General features: G+C 37.6%; 4 protein-coding genes across 4 annotated transcripts; 3 read left to right on the plus strand and 1 right to left on the minus strand.

Annotated features, from left to right (window-relative positions):
* The first annotated feature begins 532 nt into the window (after window positions 1–532).
* LOC126799004 (histidine--tRNA ligase, cytoplasmic) lies at window positions 533–6,641 on the plus strand. Its single transcript, XM_050526108.1, has 7 exons — window positions 533–1,853; window positions 2,271–2,450; window positions 2,664–2,921; window positions 3,382–3,516; window positions 4,488–4,769; window positions 5,202–5,342; window positions 6,164–6,641. Exons 1-7 carry the CDS (start codon window positions 549–551, stop codon window positions 6,461–6,463), a joined length of 2,601 nt encoding a protein of 866 aa, XP_050382065.1. The 5' UTR covers window positions 533–548; the 3' UTR covers window positions 6,464–6,641.
* A 1,127-nt stretch (window positions 6,642–7,768) lies between these two features.
* On the plus strand, window positions 7,769–9,378 carry LOC126796870 (putative B3 domain-containing protein Os03g0621600). Its single transcript, XM_050523587.1, has 4 exons — window positions 7,769–7,864; window positions 8,333–8,684; window positions 8,764–8,894; window positions 9,133–9,378. The coding sequence occupies exons 1-4, from the start codon at window positions 7,769–7,771 to the stop codon at window positions 9,376–9,378; spliced, it is 825 nt and encodes a 274-aa protein (XP_050379544.1).
* Window positions 9,379–11,581: 2,203 nt separating this feature from the next.
* Window positions 11,582–13,785, plus strand: LOC126799633 (heme-binding-like protein At3g10130, chloroplastic). The gene is made up of 8 exons (XM_050526870.1): window positions 11,582–11,840; window positions 11,956–12,042; window positions 12,139–12,209; window positions 12,314–12,415; window positions 12,520–12,624; window positions 12,751–12,886; window positions 13,184–13,293; window positions 13,410–13,785. Exons 1-8 carry the CDS (start codon window positions 11,636–11,638, stop codon window positions 13,485–13,487), a joined length of 894 nt encoding a protein of 297 aa, XP_050382827.1. The 5' UTR covers window positions 11,582–11,635; the 3' UTR covers window positions 13,488–13,785.
* Window positions 13,786–15,617: 1,832 nt separating this feature from the next.
* Window positions 15,618–16,195, minus strand: LOC126799914 (uncharacterized). Its single transcript, XM_050527174.1, has one exon. The coding sequence runs from the start codon at window positions 16,160–16,162 to the stop codon at window positions 15,680–15,682; it is 483 nt and encodes a 160-aa protein (XP_050383131.1). The 5' UTR covers window positions 16,163–16,195; the 3' UTR covers window positions 15,618–15,679.
* Window positions 16,196–18,627: the final 2,432 nt, after the last annotated feature.

Consider the following 18,627-nt stretch of genomic DNA (forward strand, 5'->3'; position numbering starts at 1 on the left):
GAAAATGATGTTGCAGTGATGAAGAGATCTATTTGGAAATGTAATAGTCAAGCGAGTTGTTTCTCTGTTGGATTTTCAATCTTCCTACGTACACAGACTGATTATATATTTCTCCCCCGAACACATTTTGGTTTGAACGAGAATTTTTGCTTCTGCATGCAGTTTTATGTGTGTTCTTTTGAAGATCCTTTATTCGAATTTATAAACAAATGCATTGAAAAGAATAAGATGATTAAAAAGATAGAAAACACAGAGGTCCAGCATTCAAACTTGAACCCCAAGTCTTAAAAATCAAATTTAAGGAGTAAATTATATTTTTAAAGACACTGAAACTTGGCCTTCAAGTATAATAGATGAGAATCAGAATAGTGGTCTTATAGGTCTCAAATTATTTATTTAGATGAGTTTTAGACTTTGACAGAAAGAAAACGAAGAAACATTTTCAAGTCTCCCCGGCCCAGTTGACGTATCCGACTCGCTAAACCCTCGAGTGCATATATACAGCTAGCGGCGGACAAGGGACCTTACTAGTCTCAGTAAGCTCTACAATGGCGGACCTCCCACTCATGAGAATCGGAGGTAAAGGCTCCTCTCTCTCCTCCTCCGCCGTCTACGCCGTCGCCAACTCCCTCGCTCGCGTCACCATCGACTCTTCCGCCCTCGACAGGCTCCCCTCCTCCACCGCCGCCGCCGCCGCTAATGTCAAGCCTCACAACCTCCTCTCTCTCCTCCCTCCCTCCCCGTCCGTCGAAGAATCCAGAGCCTCCCTCGTCGTCCTCCTCGCCAAGCTCCTCTCCGTCACCGGCATCCGTCAGCTTCTCCCGCTCCGAATCGCCCAAGCCCTAAATTCCAACTCTTCTCTACTCATCGGAGCTTCGGAGGCTCTCGATTTGACCGACGAGGAGACTCTCGCGTTGGCGAACCTCAAGGACTCGTCGGCCTTGTACGGCGTCTGCGCGCTTCTCGACCGCCAGTCCGCGGCTCTCTCGACGATCTCGGACGCCGTGGCGGCGCTCTCTTGCGAGGCGCTGAGGGCTGACGTGGCGGGGTTCAGTTCGGTTGACGCCGGCGACGGCTTTGGTTTGAAGGAGGAGAAGGGAGTCGCTAATGACATGAAGGTTTTGCTGAACGGTTCCAAGTTAGTCGGCAAAGTTGAGATCGGAGCTGTATCGGAGATTCTGAACATTCACGGCGGCCTGAGAACGGAGGTGAAATCGTTGCATGCTGTGACTCGAGCTAGGCTGAACTCCGGCGGTTCACAGAGCGCTGAGTCGGAGAGGAAAGCGTTGTTGGGGTTGGCAATGGCGCTGTTTGACTTGGGGAGTAGCAGTCTCCGGCGAGCCAGGTTGGATTTGGAGGCAGTTGGGAGCGAGAGGTTGGTGGAGTGGTTTGGGAAGCAATGTACTAGTAGTGATGAGAGGTTAAGAGGTGGGACTAAGTTGGTTATGGAGTTGGCTATTGGAGATGAGAAGAGTTATGCCAAGTTTGCGCATAGAGTCAATGTGGTGATGGAGCTTGTTTGGAAGATTGTGTCTTTGGAGGCGACGGTAGCGTTTGTGGCGCTGGAGGGAGGAGAGTTGAGTGGTGAAGAGAAGGGACAAGAGAATGCGAAAGCAGGGAAGAAGAAGAAGAAGGTGGTTTTGGGGAAGGGGACGTCTGTTATGGTGCAGTTGATTAGAGATAGGCTTCAGGGTGTGGGAGGAGGAAATGCTACTGATGGTTCAGAGTTGTTGGAAAATGGGGTTAAGGAGCTGTTTCTGGACCCAAATAGCTCTGATTTTGATGGTTTGTTGAACAAGGTGAAGGAGATTGTAGAAAGCAATGAGTCTAGAAGACTCCCAAAGCTTCCAAAGGTAGTTGCATTACTGGAACTCAAACGCTTTCTTTCGGATAGATTTTGTTTCATTGATGGTTTGGAGATAAGGAAAATTGATGCTTTTGTTTAGTAAGAGTAAATTCAATATGGGAAGGCCTGTTATTAGTATCTAGCCTCGAAATTTGTAAATTCTGGCAACTATGACCTTATCCTCTGTTTGACAAAAATATCTTGTATGAAAGCAGGATCGAATTAGGTTTAATAGATTCTCAAAGAAGTTCAATCTATTAACAACTATGATACTTGTCTGTAGATTCTCTCTCTGATATTATGAACTTGTTAGTAGATTCAGTTGCCTTTGCCGGATTTTTATTCGTCTTTGATACTGTTTTTTGGATTGTAGTGAGTGGAATTACTAGCATTCTGACTGTTAACTTATTATTCTGCATGCTAGGGAACTCGTGACTTTGCGAAAGAACAAATGACAATAAGAAAGAAAGCGTTTTCTATAATAGAGGAGGTGTTTGAGAAGCATGGAGCCACAGCCCTGGATACTCCAGTTTTTGAACTGAGAGACACTCTCATGGGCAAATATGGGGAAGATTCAAAATTGATTTATGATCTTGCTGACCAGGTAAGTATCTTCATCTCACCTTTTCCCTATTTAATAGAAGACCGGAAATCCTGTCCTTTTAAGTTGTTTGCTGAGTTTTGTTGCTTGTCATGCTTCATGTAAATGCAACGTGAAGTGGAGTGGAAGTATAACTTTGTAGAACCCTTTATAGATATTTAGCCAAAGACTGCTGTCTGCACATCTGATGTGCCTTTTGTTTTGAATTGTTGGCAGGGAGGAGAGCTTTCCTCGCTGCGATATGATTTGACTGTTCCATTTGCTAGGTATGTTGCTATGAATGGCATCACATCCTTTAAAAGGTACCAAATAGCAAAGGTCTACAGAAGAGACAATCCCTCTAAGGGTAGATACCGTGAGTTCTACCAATGTGACTTTGATATTGCTGGGCAAAGTGATAACATGGTTTCAGATTTTGAGGCTGTCTATGTGCTAACAGAACTTCTTGATGCGCTGAATATTGGGGAGTACGAGGTAATTCTTTATAAGCAAGGCTTGCTCCTTTGATATGCATCATTTTCTAGAAAAGGTTCTTTTGTAAGTTGAAGAACTGAATAGTCCCACTGCTCCTTGTAGATAATTATTGGTCACTGATATCTGATATGGTTTGTGTTAATCCTATGGTTAATAAAAAGCTTTGAGTGGGAAATACATTAAAGCATGATGCATTATTGCAAGGTTCTGATAGTAGTAGAAAGAGTTGAAGCAAATCATTTTTCTCATTGCTATGTATATGGCTATAAATTTTTATGTTTGTAAATATCCTTCATCTTTATATAGTGATGAACTTCCACATAATTTGAGTCCTCACCTTGTAATTGATGTGCGAATTTGATAAGTTATCTTCAGTTTGATTCAGATTTTGAATTGCCTTATACACTAGATACTTCATAAGTTTATAATCTATAATTTCCTGTTGGTGTTTCTTTCGCAGGTTAAGTTAAATCACCGAAAGTTGTTGGATGGAATGTTGGAAATATGTGGGGTACCTCCTGAAAAATTCAGAACTATATGCTCCAGTATTGACAAATTAGACAAGCAGTCGTTTGAGCAAATAAAAAAAGAAATGGTAAAGTCTCAAAATCATATGTATTCCACATCATGGGCTTTGCTGATATATCTATGTCTTGGTTCACGTGGTTTACATGTTCTTGCTTTGAGTTTCTTTGTCATTTGTCAACTTATTGTCTTTGCTCTTTTCAAAGAATTCCAAAGAGTTGTCAGACACTTCAGTTTGCTCCCAAGTGGTCTGGGATTCACCCTCTACCATAGCAATTGCTACAGTTCCCAGTTTCCCATAATGTTGTGGGCTCAGGCGGGAGGCCTAGGGATTAGTTGGGTCGGGTTAAAGATCCGGGCACCCTAGTAAGCAAAAAAAAGAGTATATTAAGCTGATATATTGGATGAATTTTAATGGATGGCAGGGCACTGTGTGTTTCCTTAAAGATATTAAGAGATAACGGGTACTCTACCATGCAATACGTAGGACCAGGAAGTATACATGATCTTCTACCTAGATAATTTAGCTCCTGATTTCAAGTAAAGCTTAATAAAACTGCATAATCACATGCGTAAAAAACGAAAACATTTGTGAAAGCTTTGTATGCAAACACCTTAACAAATAGAAAGTACACTACTTAATTGTTTGTTATATTTCTGCTTCTTCACTTTGAATTCTTGCCTAACTGGTATTTTCTTGGTTATATTAAGTACTCTCAATCAATTTCCAACCATGAAATATAGTGTTTAGTCCTTTATCTGTCTAATCTTTTGAAACTAATATTTGAGTATGGACCCCAGAGGATATTTATCTTAGTCAATGCTTCAACCATCAGAAATTCTCATTTGCCCCAGAAACAGTTTAGTTCCTTAATTAGTTCCCTTCAGCATATGCATTTGTTTTTCATTGTGTGTGCTTTTCTTCATATTCATTATGTAGGCCTATAATCTACTGTGCTTTTATTAGTTAGTTTAGTCCTAACTTGTTTCTCCTATGTGGACTTATGAGGTTTTGTGTTTGGTATGTATTATTGTTTCTAGGTTGAGGAGAAGGGTTTGACTGTTGAGACTGCTGACAAAATAGGTACTTTTGTGAAAGAGCGAGGACATCCTTTGCAATTGTTATCTAAGCTTAAACAGGAGGGCAGCAAGTTCTTGGAGAACAGTTCATCTAAAGATGCTTTGGATGACCTGCAGATCTTGTTTGAATGTTTGGAAAGTTCGCAGTGTATTGGAAAAGTAGTGTTTGACTTGAGTCTTGCAAGGGGTCTTGATTATTATACTGGAGTCATATATGAAGCTGTTTTCAAGGGCGGCGCACAGGTAAAATTATGTATGGCATTTGGAATTTCTTTGCATTCATTATATGTCTTGTATAATCTATATCACCTGACAAGTGCCTTGTGACATTCCACTAATCAATATGATGTTGCTCTGTTTGACATTCCAAAAAAAAAAAAATTGATGATGCCTTCGAAAAGAATATTTGAGGACATATGAAATAAGAAAAGTAGGAGTTGATTTAAATTTGAAAGCCAAGGCTACTGCCATATCATCCTGATTTAGCCCCGCCATTACAGCAGTGGCATCCCATTTTGTGAGTTCTTCCACAATTTATGTTCCTACAAGAGGAACAGTGCATCAATTTAGTTTTTAGTTTAAGTGAATGCAAGTCATAGTAAAGGTTCTTCTATGTTATATTTTTGGCATTAACTTCTGTGTTTCACGGATGATATAAACTTTTGGTTGTCACAGATGGGTTCCATTGCGGCTGGCGGACGATATGACAACCTTATAGGTATGTTCGGTACAAAGCAAGTTCCAGCAGTTGGTGTGAGCCTTGGAATTGAGCGAGTATTTGCTATTATGGAGCAGACTCACAAAGACCAGAATCAGGTGACATTTGGCTTGTTTTCTCTAAACATGAAAATTTCCCACTTATAGTTTGGATAACTTATAATGTTCGGTTATAACTCAAATTTGAGGGACAACTCTTCTCTATTCTGAAGATCCCTATCATTCCCTGATCTCTCATGGGGTAAAAACTAATAGAAGTTTTTATAAATCTGACATTAACCTTGAATTTGCTTGGCTATACATTATTAGGGATGATTTAACTAATGTCTCTTGAACCTTGTTGTCCTTGAACTTTAGAGATCGGCTCACTGAGCTTTCGGTGTATAGTTGATCCAAGTCCCAACTTCTGTCCAAACTTCTATTGAAGTAATGATACTCAGCTGCTTGCATTAGTTGCACATGTTTACATGATTGAAGATAAATTAGTCACTTAATTTCAGTGGTGGAAATAGGTATATACGTTTACATGCTTGAAGATTAATTAGTCACTAAATTTGAGTGGTGCAAATAGGGGTATACCGGTATAGAAGTGGTGGTGGCAGAGGTGGGTTAGGCTAGTGAAATATGAAACAACCCGTTGTTTACTGGTCATGAACTCATGGGGCAAGTCAGATGACAATCTTTATTAATATTATACTATTATTATTCTTATCTTTTCTTTTGATTTCTAAAAAGTTGGGATTTGAACCAACTTTTATGGTCACAGCGTGTGGAATCGCATGACTATTTGATAATCTACCCGTAGTATATGCTTTGGCTGTCTGTCATTACTCATGGCTAATTGGCTAAATGTTCATAAACTGTTATTTGTTCATTGCACGATCTGTTCTCACATATGTATGTGTTGGTATATATTACAGACAACCCGGGCAACCAAGACAGAGGTCCTAGTGAGTATATTATGGGATAATTGTAGATTAGCAGCAGAGCTATCAGGTGAGTTGTGGAAGGCCAACGTGCCAGCAGAATTCTTGATCAATAAGAGAATGACAAAGCACTTTGATCGAGCAAAGGACTCTAAGATTCCCTGGATGATAATTGTGAATGAAAAGGAACAGAATGAAGGGGTTGTGAGATTGAGGGACACTGCAGCTGGGAAAGACGTTGTAATTCAAAGAAGTGACATTGTTCAAGAACTTAAGAGACGGTTGGATGCATGATACTTTCGTCTTGTATGCATAGAAGAACCTCGAGCCTGATTCCCTTTCTACATTTTTGTGTGTTTATGTAGCCCTTTCTAATCTACTCGTAACGTTTGGGTTGCAAAAGAAGCAACCCCATTATGGTGAAGATGTTAAATATCGTTTTGTTAAAGTTGTTCAGATATAATTTTATGTTGCTGCTTTCCTAGATCTGTGGACCCTGGTGGTATTATATGAAAGCATAAACCGGTAATTGGACGAGAAGGAAACAAAGATAGTAGTACATGCAGAATCAAACAGAATCAAAAGGACAGACCAACTTGACACTAGAAAAGGGTAGACAATATATGAAGGACTTTACCGGCAGGATGATGCAGGCACACATTGAGAAACCAAACAAGCTTTGAACTGATTAAGCTTATTCGTATTTCAGAATTAGTACTATTTTAATTCAAGATTAGTACCGTCTAACCTCGATAAATAAATATTTAATAAATTAATAACTTAACTTAAGTAATAATTTTCTCTAGTCCCGACTAGTGTATATTATTAGAAACCTCGTTAAATGCATGAGATAATAATTTTTTTTAAATCTTTTTATGGCTCATTGAATATATAAAGTAATATTTAATTTAATAAAATTTAAAAATTAGTTAAAATAATTAATAATTGATCAAATATTAAAAAAATAGTGAATAAAATTCATAATACAAATTAAGGAAAGTAATTATTTAAACTTATCATTAAAAGTTACATTTAGGCATGAAATTATACTAAATTTGAAAAGTGAATAAATATAAAATTCTAGTTAAAAATAGATATAGTAGTGAGACTAAACTCTATAAAATAACAATAAAACTCTATGTAAAATAATAAATTATTCATTTATCGATAATATAATAATCCGCTAAAGTAATAATTTCTTCCGGTCCCGGAATTAGTCATTTATAGAGATTTTACTCTATATGACAGGCTTTTTTGGTAGTTGGGATGTAAAAAATTTCAAGCATTTATATGTATTAATTTTTTCTGAAATCAAAGGCATTTATGTTCGAACCAATAGTTTTTGGTACTATGTCCTTGTTCTCAGATAGTCTGTTCATTACAGCTTTTCTTAATGGCTTCATTTACTAACATTATTAGTTTCATGTTCCATTTTCCACTTGTTTGTATTTCTTTGTATATATTGCTCAGTTGGGTTCGCTAGGCTTTCATCTACTTTCATTTTTTCTTTGAATCTTGCTGTTTCTTGCTTTTTCCCCAGAGCAGCAAAGCTTATTCGGATCACAAGGAGTATAAATAGGTTGCAAAATCAACTCTCTGATGGGTTCTTGCAGCAGAAGAACAGAGGATGGATACTCCAAATTTCCAGGCTTTTATGAATGTGTTGATGACTCTGTTCTAAGAGTTGGGATGCTTGTAAGTTTCTTCAGTCCTTTCCTTCATTGTCATCTTTCTCTTGTAAAGCTGAGACCTTTACAGGTTTCTAAAGCAAACTGACAAATAGAAATTACATGTACTTTTCAGTTTCTAGTGTTCTATATGATGCTTTTTAGAAGGAAAAGAGTGTAAAATTATCAGCTGTTCACTGTTCAAGAAAGAGCTATGACTAGAAACAAAGGAGTTTTTTTAGACCAATACATGATTGATCAAACTTTACATCTCTGCTGATCATAGGCTACTTTGTGTTTGGATTATATACTCAGTAGTCAGTAGCCGGTAGTCTTTAGCTTATGCACTAATGCACTATAGACAACATATATGCCAACTTCAGTTTTATCTTCCAACTATGTGGCATAACTGCTGGTGCAGATGCTCTATGTGTATGTAGAAGCTCTCTACTTATAAATCTTTTCATGACCATTTGTGGGATTTAAATTTTCGCAGAAAATCCCCGAAGAGTTTTGCGAGAACTTTGAAGGGAAGGTCCCTCAGCGGTGCCTTCTTCATAGTCTCTCCGGAATTTGGCCTGTTGATGTGAAGGGGCTTGGTGGAGAACTCTTCTTAGAAAAGGGTTGGAACCAATTTTCAGTCGGAAATCGTTTAAAAATTGATGAATTTGTAGTGTTTCATTACATTGAACGTGCAAAGTTCTTAGTTGAAATCTATGGACACGATCACTGCAGTAAGATGTCAAGGGCCAGGGAAAGTAACGGTCTTCTTGTTGATCATGATGTTATTAATATTGATTCTGATTCTGTTACTACAATGAGCTTGGTGTCTGAGACTGAGTCTCCTAGTAAGTTTCCTTATCAACTGAAAAGCTTTACTAGAAAGTTTTTGAAGATCGTCTTCACTCATTTTGTTGATGTATTCAGGGGAATCCACTTCTGCAAAAAGATTGTCAAAGAGAAGAAGACGTCGTAATAATGTAGCCACCACAAGCAGTTCTGGAAATCCTTGCTTCAGTGTCGAGATGTCTGAAACTCATTTGAGCAAGGGACCATTGGTATGGAACATGAACCCAATAAACTGATGCATCTATCATACTATTTTCTTTCCAGATTCTGACACAGTATGCATGGCAGTCCTAGCTTCTTATATATTGGTTTAACTTTGAAACCAAAAGAAGAGTCTTGCCAATTGCCATACTCTTCAAAATTTGAGAAGAACTGAAATGATGTCTAGGAGTAAAGTTTCAGTATCAGAGTTGGCTAATGTACCTCTTTTATATCCAACTTTTGCAGCTCACACCAAGGAGCTTCATGAGGAACATGCACAAGCCAGACTACGTAACGCTTAAAGTTGGAAGCAGGCCTTGGAATGTGAACTGGATCCATTCTTATGAGAAATCTAGTAGGTTCAGTGGAGGTTGGAGACAATTTGCGAGCCAGAACAAACTGCAAAAGGGAGATGTCTGTAACTTTGAGCTGATCTCAAAGACAAATGAGATTGCAGTGCTGAAGGTTTCTATTACGAAGATGTATGCTTGAGTTCTGAGTCAGTTTAACTACATTAATTCGGTAGTAGTTCCTAATGTGGTTTAGTCTAATGGGTATGTTTATGTTCGAAGGGCACTTGTTCTGGTACATTGAGGTAGAGAAGACATTAAACTAATTTGATTCTGCTGTCTCTGCATTATTCTGTAGGATATGGAAATTGTACTACTTTTTTTGCTATTAAGTTGAGAAGAATGGCTGTTCATATATAAGTATATACTGACTACCGACCAGCTAGTTTCAATTCTGTGCAACACTGCAACATTAACTATGTCAGTGTGACTGCAGTTGTGCATATATATAATCAAGAATAAAATACTAGTCAATCCTCAAACTATCATAAACTTGACAGTTTACTCCTCAAGTTTCAATTTCGACTGATCACTCCTTATACTTTCTAAATTCGAGTAATCTGATCATTCCGTCATCTTTCCATCCAATTTGAGTGTTAAGTTGTTTTTTTTTGCAAACAGAAATTTGAAAATTAAGTTGAAATTGAAACTTAGATGAGTAAACTATCGAGTTTGTAAAACTGTGAGGAGTGACCAGTATTTTATCATATAATCAATCAGTGGAAGATTTTGCAAATTAAGTTCATCTGGAGTATTAAAAAGCTATGAAACTTCAATAACAGGATAGTTCTAAAAAGCTAGAAATGTATTAAAAAGCTGCAGTTTACTAAAAGCTGCTTAACATAGACATTACAATCCCATTTCAGGAAGGAACCCTGCCGGACAATTATAAGTGCTTCCATCCAGTATGTATTTCATATCAAATTCCTTTCTCGAGTACGTATTGTTGTGTTGTGAAGAATGTGCACCAGATAGCATATACTTATCTTTTTTCAATAATTTTCAGATAGAAATTTTCTTGAACTTTCATGTTAATAATAGACGTGTGTATGTGAGTCAACCACCTTGGAAATTTTCTCCTGAAGATTCCGACCAAATCGATCCAAAATATTCCATTCACAAACCCTCAACTGGAGTCAGGTTCTGCATATTGAATTTTAACTTTGTTTCTGAATTTCGTACAAGACTACAAGTGTAGGACTTCTAGCTTCTAGCTGCCAACCTCTTACTTCACTGTACTAGCAGAATGCTTGAAGTTCCGACCAAATTGATCCAAAAGCTTTCAATCGCAAGCCATTTACTCTAATCTATTTGAGACGTGCAATTTGATAAAATTGTCATTAGTAATATGAAACGTACCAGCCATACATACAAATTGGAAAGAATGCCAACCTGTACTACTTATATTTGGACAACTACCTCACATCAGTCCCGTTACACAAAACCATGGTACCAAGTCTATTAGACTACTTGCTATCACCTAAAAAATCATTTGCAACAAACTTTTCAAACCCTACTGATAGACAATATAACATACACACTTGGAGATCAAATCACGAGTGACATAACAGAACTAAAACTTCTTATGAAGACATATACTAGAAACCTACTATACATGTTATGGTAGTGCAATACTACAAGCTGCGGATGTTTGAATCTTTGTACTTTGCTCCTGTGATTTTTGCGTGCTACAATTCTAGCTCAAAATTGTGCCTGAACACGAGCATTTCAACCCTTTGATGATGGCGAATCGGCTAGAACATAATACAAGATAGGTAGATCTCAATATCAAATATTTCGAATGAGTGATACTAGTAATTTGACGATAATCCTTCATAGTTGTTCGACCACATTGCTTCAAAAAACATATCTACTGGTCACATTCAGAAGAAATTTAAATACTCTTAGGAGGTGGTGTACAAAATAAATATGCTTAATTTCCTTCAATATTTCATATTTGGTGCGTATTGATATCAACACGTCTACAAATCATGCGGAAACAAACACGTTATTCGGATCATTGATTAGCTAGCTTATTAAAACACATCTAAAACAAAATGAACATGACAGGAAATCATGGAAATCAGGGGTTGCCTTTTATATCATGTTGTGCTCACTTGGAACTTTTCATTTCGTGGCAGAAAATACAAAACATGTGTGCCCTATAAAAGAAGTAAAGAAGAGTACTAGTGACCAAACTAGTACCAACTTGGGGTCATACCTACAAAAATACTCATCCTATCAGGAAATTATCGGAAATACAAACAATTGAGAGGGCCAATATGAAAAGTCAAAAGTACAATTTCCCGGGAAAATCACCACCACATTCGACCCAACCCAAAACCCCTTCTCCTCTTTCTCTCTGCAACTCAGAAATTCAAAATTCCAAAACCACAGAAATGCTTCTTCTCAAAGCCACAGTCTTCACTCCGCCACCCCAATCCAAAACCCTTACTCAAAACCCTAACCCGCTCACCGCCACAACCATCTCCATGGCCGCCGATCGCCCCGCCGTGCAGCGAAAAAGGACTATGTCCGCTCTCGAGGCCCGAATCTCACTCGTCGCCGCTCTCGCCGCCCAAGCCTCCGCCGTCTCGCAGCGACGTACATGTTCAATTCCGATTTCCCCTTAATTTTTCTTGAATTTCAGGCTTAATTTGGTTCCAATTCCAATTTGGCTGTAACATATGGTCGTTACTTCTTGTTCTTGTTGTTGCAGTTTTGCTTGATTTGGCTACGGAGACGGCGAAGTACGTCTTCCCCAAGCAATTCGAGGCTCGGTCTCTCGAGGAAGCTCTCATGTCAGGTACTGCTTCCTTGCTTCCACTTTTGCTCCTAGTGAGAGTGTTAATGCGTTTATATATGCATTTTATTGAGATTTAGTTGTGTTAATTTGGATTAGTTCCGGACTTGGAGACGGTGAAGTTTAAAGTTTTGAGTAGGAGAGACCAGTATGAGATTAGAGAAGTCGAGGTACCTCTTTTCAAAGTTCACTATTTTAGTTGATTTTGACCTTTTTATATGTTAAGGTTTTGTGTGATTTTCTCAATTCAGTTGTTGTGATTGTGTGAAACCAGCCTTACTTTATAGCAGAGGCAACGATGCCTGGAAAGACTGGTTTTGACTTCAATGGTTCTTCGCAATCGTTCAATGTCTTAGCTGAATACCTGTTTGGTAAGGTACTTTGACGTTTCTTCACTTATACTTGTAAGGATTTTTATGTTGTCCTAATGATGGTTTTTCTGAATGAATCACTTGATACCTTGTTCGTCTGCTTTTCCAGAATACCACAAAGGAGACAATGGAAATGACCACACCGGTTTTTACGCGTAAAGTTCAGTCTGATGGAGAGAAGATGGAAATGACAACTCCAGTGATAACAAAGAGGGTACATTCTTCTCCATGCTTCCTATGTTAGTACTAAGTACTATTTGGAGACTGCATTTGATTATATGATTTTATAAGCAATCTTCTTCCTTTAATTGTGGCCAATTGAAACTATAATATGTAATAGGTGGAAGATGAAGAAAAATGGAAAATGTCTTTTGTCATGCCCGCAAAATATGGTGCCAATTTGCCATTGCCTAAAGATCCATCTGTAAAGATCAAAGAGGTTCCAAGGAAGTTAGTTGCAGTTGTTGCCTTTTCTGGTCAGTCCTCTCCGTAACCTATTGGCTATATGCATAAATTTGAATTAATGTTGCTGATTATACATGAGTTTTTGTATTCAAATGCTTATCCAAGTATTTATGCGAGTATCTGAGCATTAGCGATTTCGCACAGTTTTTTGGTTTTGTAATTCGAATATAGATACTATACCCCAATTGCATGGAACATTTCATAGTAATTGTAGCTTGAATTGCAAAGGTATAGTTAGCGCTAAAAAAAGTCTACAGTTGTCAACAGCTTATTGACGATTATTCTATTATATTCCTGATGTAAATCAGGTTTTGTCACTGATGAGGAAATTAAGCAACGGGAATCCAAGTTAAGGAAAGCTTTGAAAGATGATAGACAATACCACGTGAAGGAGGGCACTCCAGTGGAAATTGCACAGGTGAGTTCATTATCCCAATCATTGACGGAAAGTGTCGGAATAACCTATTTCAGGGTATCAGCACACTGTATTTTGAACTTTTAGTTATATTTTTCCCCTTTTTATTGTGATTGCAGTACAATCCACCATTTACGCTTCCATTTCAACGGCGTAATGAGATCAGTCTGGAAGTTGAAAGTAAAGAGGATATATAGTTTCTAATTGTCTATCCAAAAACTTAGAATCTTGCAGTCGATCGTACACTGCTCTCTTGTAAAGAAACTGAAGCAGCTGGTTGGTTATCTTCTCAATTAAAATATGTAATATCATACAGCATATAGGATTAGGAAATACATAAAGATTATGAGTTTATGACATACCTATCTTATGTTTCAATGACAAGCGTATGTTTGGGGTGAACAGTTCATTTATGTATTATCTACTATATGTTTGTTGGAATCTGTGAAATTGTAATATGTAAAGCAAGCTTATATTGCAAGCGGGCACTTGGTAAATAAACGCTTGAGTACTGTTTTAGTTTTACATTGTTCATTTAAATGAATTTCACATTAACTTTTGTTGTTTAACTTGATAGACATCTAATATTTGAAATGCATATGATACAGCATATACCCATGTCAGAAAGTAGCCACTACAAACTAGTCTCTAGTCTTTTCTATTGGAAGCGAAACTTACTAATGGCATCTGAGTGGACATAATTTACATAGTGGACCTTGAATATATTACCATCCACTGAGATCCAAAATGGATCTTATTTGTTTTCTTTTTTAGTCAAAGAAAATTACATGTCATAAATTGGTAAACTATACAGCAAACTTGGAATCCAATAACAGAAGCATTTTCTATAAAGAAATATAAAGTGTTTGCCTTTTCCAGGATTTTTTTTCTTTCTATGTTTTGTATAAAAGGGGACCAATGTTTGTGCTGTGGCAACCTGATTCTGACAGTGATAGAGAAAATATTTATTCCAAACTGTCAAATAGTAGCATACTTGGGATGGATAACCTGGGTTAAGAGATTCTCCATACTTGCAGTATCATTGAATCAACCATTCATTTATACAGATATAGTGTTTTGTACTTTCTAGTTCTCTGTACTTAATTACCAGCAGATAATTACTGAATGAACAAAAAATCATTTTGTCTTTCCTATAGGCTATAACTTATGTCAAGGCCAACCACCACACTAATTACTTCTTATAGTTATGTTACTCAATTACTTGATTGCATATTTCATAAACTTCTGTTGTGACGAGCAAGGCCTTTGTTTCCTGTGTTATGTAAATTGTATCAGGGTTTCCTTTGTTGTTAAACAGCTTGTTCTGAGAGAATTTTTGTAACTCGAGGATCAGATGACTACAGTGCCACTACCAATATATATGGATTTGGCCTCTTTAATCTTGTTCTGAAATAGTTTCATGGTTTCTTGTGAAGCGAATCGAGTGCTTTTTTTTTAACTGTCTTGTGCAGATAATTGGATTTAGATAATAGGAGACTCAGTGTGAGTGGATGGGATTGGCAAAGCACAGTCCTAAGCAGCAGTTACAGAGCTCTCTAACTGTACTGGTGTTGGTTAAAGAATAGCCCAAGGTATGGATCCTGAGTTTTTTCCACGAGAACACATATACTAGCAATTTTACTAGAGCAAGTTGACTAAGAGTACCCGCTAATCGATTATGGGAACTAGCACCATGCTCTCATGATGTGGGAGCACTAGCTGCACCACCATATATGTAATAATTATGGAGAAGAGAAGTTATGTTCACAAAAATCCATTAAGGTTTTCTACAGTTTGGGTAAGGAAATTGGCAGAAGCAAAATTTCCATCAATGCATAAATCGCTTTCCTTTTGCTTTCTTAACCTTTTTGTGATATGTACTGCCACATCACAGTCTTGTCATATATTCGTGTTTATGGGGGGTTTCACCGTGAAATGGCAAACTGTAACATGGTTTTGGCATCTGTAGTCAGTTGGGACTTCCTTTTCCTCTTTAGTGTTGGATGGACACAATATACTGTGAACTTTTTATGGTGTTATGGCTCCCAGTCGTGAATCTTTCTCTGTATGTGTGATGTTGATTCATTTATGTGCTCTTTTAATATAAATCAGTTGCCCTCTTTGGGGCTTCAGAGATATGCCGGGACATGATTTTGAATTACTTGCAGAAAAAATTATAACCGAATAAAAAATGAGAGATACTTATAAGTTATAAGCACTTGTGTTGGAGAAGAAGATGATAAAAGCTAATTTTTTTTCCCTTTTGCAATATCATTCATGGATACACTGTTCATATATGTGTGTGTTAGCCTACAGAAAAACATTCAAGCAGAGAGGGCGCTATTTTTTTTTTAGAGTAGTGTGCATAATAACAAAGGACAGGCTACTGCTAATTTACTTCAGGTATGGTTTCCAAAACAGGTTTCCACCCTTCACAAGTACCATCATTGTCGAAGCTGTCAGTCATCGTATCTACAGTTGTTTGGCAATGAATCCTGGAAACCATGTCATCAACTGAAACCCCTCCCTTACCCAACATCTCCTGAAGTTGCTGCTTACTTATGACTAGCTTAATCCTTACAACTTTTGTTTCTTGTTGAGCTTCACCTTCAGGATCAGTTGAAAACCTCACCTTCTTCTGAGATGCTTTCTTTGATGGCAAAGGAAGAGGTACAAGATGGTACAGGCGACCACCGAGCAGCTTGGTATCTGGCCGGAGATGCTGGTACACTGGAGTCGTCTCAGATATTGCATGGCCAGAAAACTCGGACAACACCTGGTAAGCTTTTATGGATGCTCTGTACTCGAGGACTTTCCCATCTGGTTTCATTATCCTTGTAACATTTTGTTGCAGAACCAAGCAATTTCCCATTGCTTCTGTTTTATCAAAGCTTGGTGACAAATCTTTAGTAAATTTAACAGTTGGGAGGGAATGAAGATGGTGGGAACAAGAGTGCTATATATAGGAGATGGTTACAACCTTCCCCTCATACTTCATCAATATTACAGATATACCTTGTTTGTCTTTGGACCCCATTTGTCTGATTTTTTCATAATATTCATATTGGGGTAGCAACTAGCAAGATAGAATATAAGAGTTCATAACTCAAGTGGGTAATTCTAGCTTTTCTATACACGCTTAAGATGGGTGGATGAAAAGTTGGTGAGTTAGAAAAAGTAGTAATCAGCACACCATGTAGTTTACATACAAATAGGTTTACTAATTACTACTAAGCAATTTTAGTGCACAAATCTGTATTTTGGCTGTGGTTTAGTTGGTGTGTGACTTGACTCAACGAGTTAAAAGACAATGAGTCAATTCAGTATTGTGTACCTTGCATTTGGGCTAAATTGGATTTTCACCAGACTACTCTATCATGCAGAACAGGGAAAGATCAGCTAAGATCCAGTAGGGCCACTATACAAAGCTCAGTGTTTGACTACTATGCCTTATATATTTGTCCTTTGGTTGACCACTTTTTTGCAACCTTGGTTTTCAGCTGTAGCTGCCTCCAGCAGTTAATTCCAAAAATGCTTTATTGAGGTCGGTAAAGTTGGATGGAATAGATCATAGAAACAGTTGCCCTCCCTCCATGGTGTGTGGATGCCTAAATATAATGGCATCTTCCTATTCTTTACCAAAAACTATTTCGTGTCTCAAGATTTTTAACGAGTTTAAACCAGAATTAAAGGGAAAAATGACCAGGTTTTTGCGTGGCATTAACTACTCTTGAAGTCTTGCGTAGCTGCTTAGCAATTGTAGTATATTGAGTCGGGTGTGTGAAATATGATCCTCTACTTATATTTTCGACTGCATTGTCATGTTAATATGACTTTGTTTTGATATATGATTAAAGATTTGGAGTTAAATATCAGAGGATCAGTACATGTCTTTAGTTTTAGAATGTAGTATCATTACCAGAAAAGAAATATATATACTGAGGGACCCTTTTTTCTTATTTTTCGCAGATCAGCAGTTATATCAGCCAGATTGGTCTGCTTTGTGAAAAGAAGGAAGTAGTTTGAATCAAATTGTTGTTTCCTAAATGAGAACGTTGGACCTGGTAGGCTATGCTAGTGTTAAAGGCCATGACGTGCTGATCGAAACATCCCTATCAAGACGGTTACATGTCAGTTCGCCATTGCTCTGCCGTCTACGGCTCAGATGCGCACTGAAACTCAGTGAGGTTAACCTGCAATTTCTTTAACTGCTTGCGCCAAAAGCCAAGGGGTAAAAACATAAACACAAAATGGTAGTGTTGTGATTTGTAAGAAGAATTAGGTCGTTTTCAGACATTGAATTATGTAGGAGATGATGGATCCATTATGAGGCAGCAATGAAAGTGATCGAAACCCACTCGAGAGGTTCAGAGGGGCATGAATCATGGCATGGGGATAAGTATTATAGAGAGATTTATAAAGAATGAAGGATCGAGGAAGAAGAGGAGGAGGCAGTGGGTTTGTGTGTAGTAGTGCTGTGTGATGTTGTCAACACGCAAGCTTGAGATATGAAAATGTTGGTTTTTTGGTTTTACTAGTGGATGGCTAGAAAGTTGGGGCACTCTTTCTCAGAATTTTCAAGAAACAGAAGCATGATACATGCAACTAGAGACAATGACTGATCTTAAAGTTACAAACTGCAGCATTACCCATCCCTACATATCAACTTTATCTAGAGAAAGCCTCTTCAAAAACTCTATCTATAGAAAAAGGACAATCAGAAGTTTATTACCTAAATACCATAATAAATTATATTTATTGTGTAAATCGGATTACTGAAAACGGTAAACAAGTAAAATCTTAAATTATAAACATGAGCAACTCAACTGTCTTTTCTCTTCGGGTAACTTCGCTCGTGTACTCTCACACACCCATCAGATTAGTTCCACCTAGTTTACACTTTGATAAATGTTGTAAGGAGCGACTGTCTTTCTTGAATTCATCAAATTGTGCAGATTTATTGAAGTATCCTCTTGAGATTAATATATCATATGTCGACACTTCAGATGAACTAATCTGCATCATTTTACAATTGACTTGAAAATAATTAGAGTCTCGACAATGTTTAAAATGTTTGTGAAATTTTCAGGTAGTGCATCACATAATATTGTTTCGGCAACTAATAAAATTTCGTTTTGGTAATCATGTCGCTAATTTTGTTCATTTTACAGTTGACCCGGTCAAGTTGCTTAATGGGTTAATGGCATAATGCAATTTGTGTGGTCACAAACTTGCAATTGATTTGGACAATGAAGTTGAAAGCAGTGAGTAAATTCTAGGCTATGCTCTAGGGCACTTGATTATCATTCCAAACGATCCCATCTTGAACATGAGCTG

Source organism: Argentina anserina, chromosome 6 (assembly GCF_933775445.1).
Source record: "Argentina anserina chromosome 6, drPotAnse1.1, whole genome shotgun sequence".
Taxonomy (NCBI): Eukaryota; Viridiplantae; Streptophyta; class Magnoliopsida; order Rosales; family Rosaceae; genus Argentina; species Argentina anserina.

What these genes read in the sequence shown, in the direction of transcription:
- LOC126799004 (XM_050526108.1), top strand. Translation starts at nt 549, where the DNA reads ATGGCGGACCTCCCACTCATGAGAATCGGAGGTAAAGGCTCCTCTCTC. An exon ending in AGCAAATAAAAAAAGAAATG is followed by an intron (nt 3,517 to 4,487) that starts GTAAAGTCTCAA and finishes TATTGTTTCTAG; the next exon opens with GTTGAGGAGAAGGGTTTGAC. An exon ending in CTCACAAAGACCAGAATCAG is followed by an intron (nt 5,343 to 6,163) that starts GTGACATTTGGC and finishes TATATATTACAG; the next exon opens with ACAACCCGGGCAACCAAGAC.
- LOC126796870 (XM_050523587.1), top strand. Translation starts at nt 7,769, where the DNA reads ATGGGTTCTTGCAGCAGAAGAACAGAGGATGGATACTCCAAATTTCCA. An exon ending in GTCTGAGACTGAGTCTCCTA is followed by an intron (nt 8,685 to 8,763) that starts GTAAGTTTCCTT and finishes TGATGTATTCAG; the next exon opens with GGGAATCCACTTCTGCAAAA. An exon ending in ATTTGAGCAAGGGACCATTG is followed by an intron (nt 8,895 to 9,132) that starts GTATGGAACATG and finishes CAACTTTTGCAG; the next exon opens with CTCACACCAAGGAGCTTCAT.
- LOC126799633 (XM_050526870.1), top strand. Translation starts at nt 11,636, where the DNA reads ATGCTTCTTCTCAAAGCCACAGTCTTCACTCCGCCACCCCAATCCAAA. An exon ending in CTCCGCCGTCTCGCAGCGAC is followed by an intron (nt 11,841 to 11,955) that starts GTACATGTTCAA and finishes TTGTTGTTGCAG; the next exon opens with TTTTGCTTGATTTGGCTACG. An exon ending in CTCCAGTGGAAATTGCACAG is followed by an intron (nt 13,294 to 13,409) that starts GTGAGTTCATTA and finishes TTGTGATTGCAG; the next exon opens with TACAATCCACCATTTACGCT.
- LOC126799914 (XM_050527174.1), bottom strand. Translation starts at nt 16,162, where the DNA reads ATGGGAAATTGCTTGGTTCTGCAACAAAATGTTACAAGGATAATGAAA.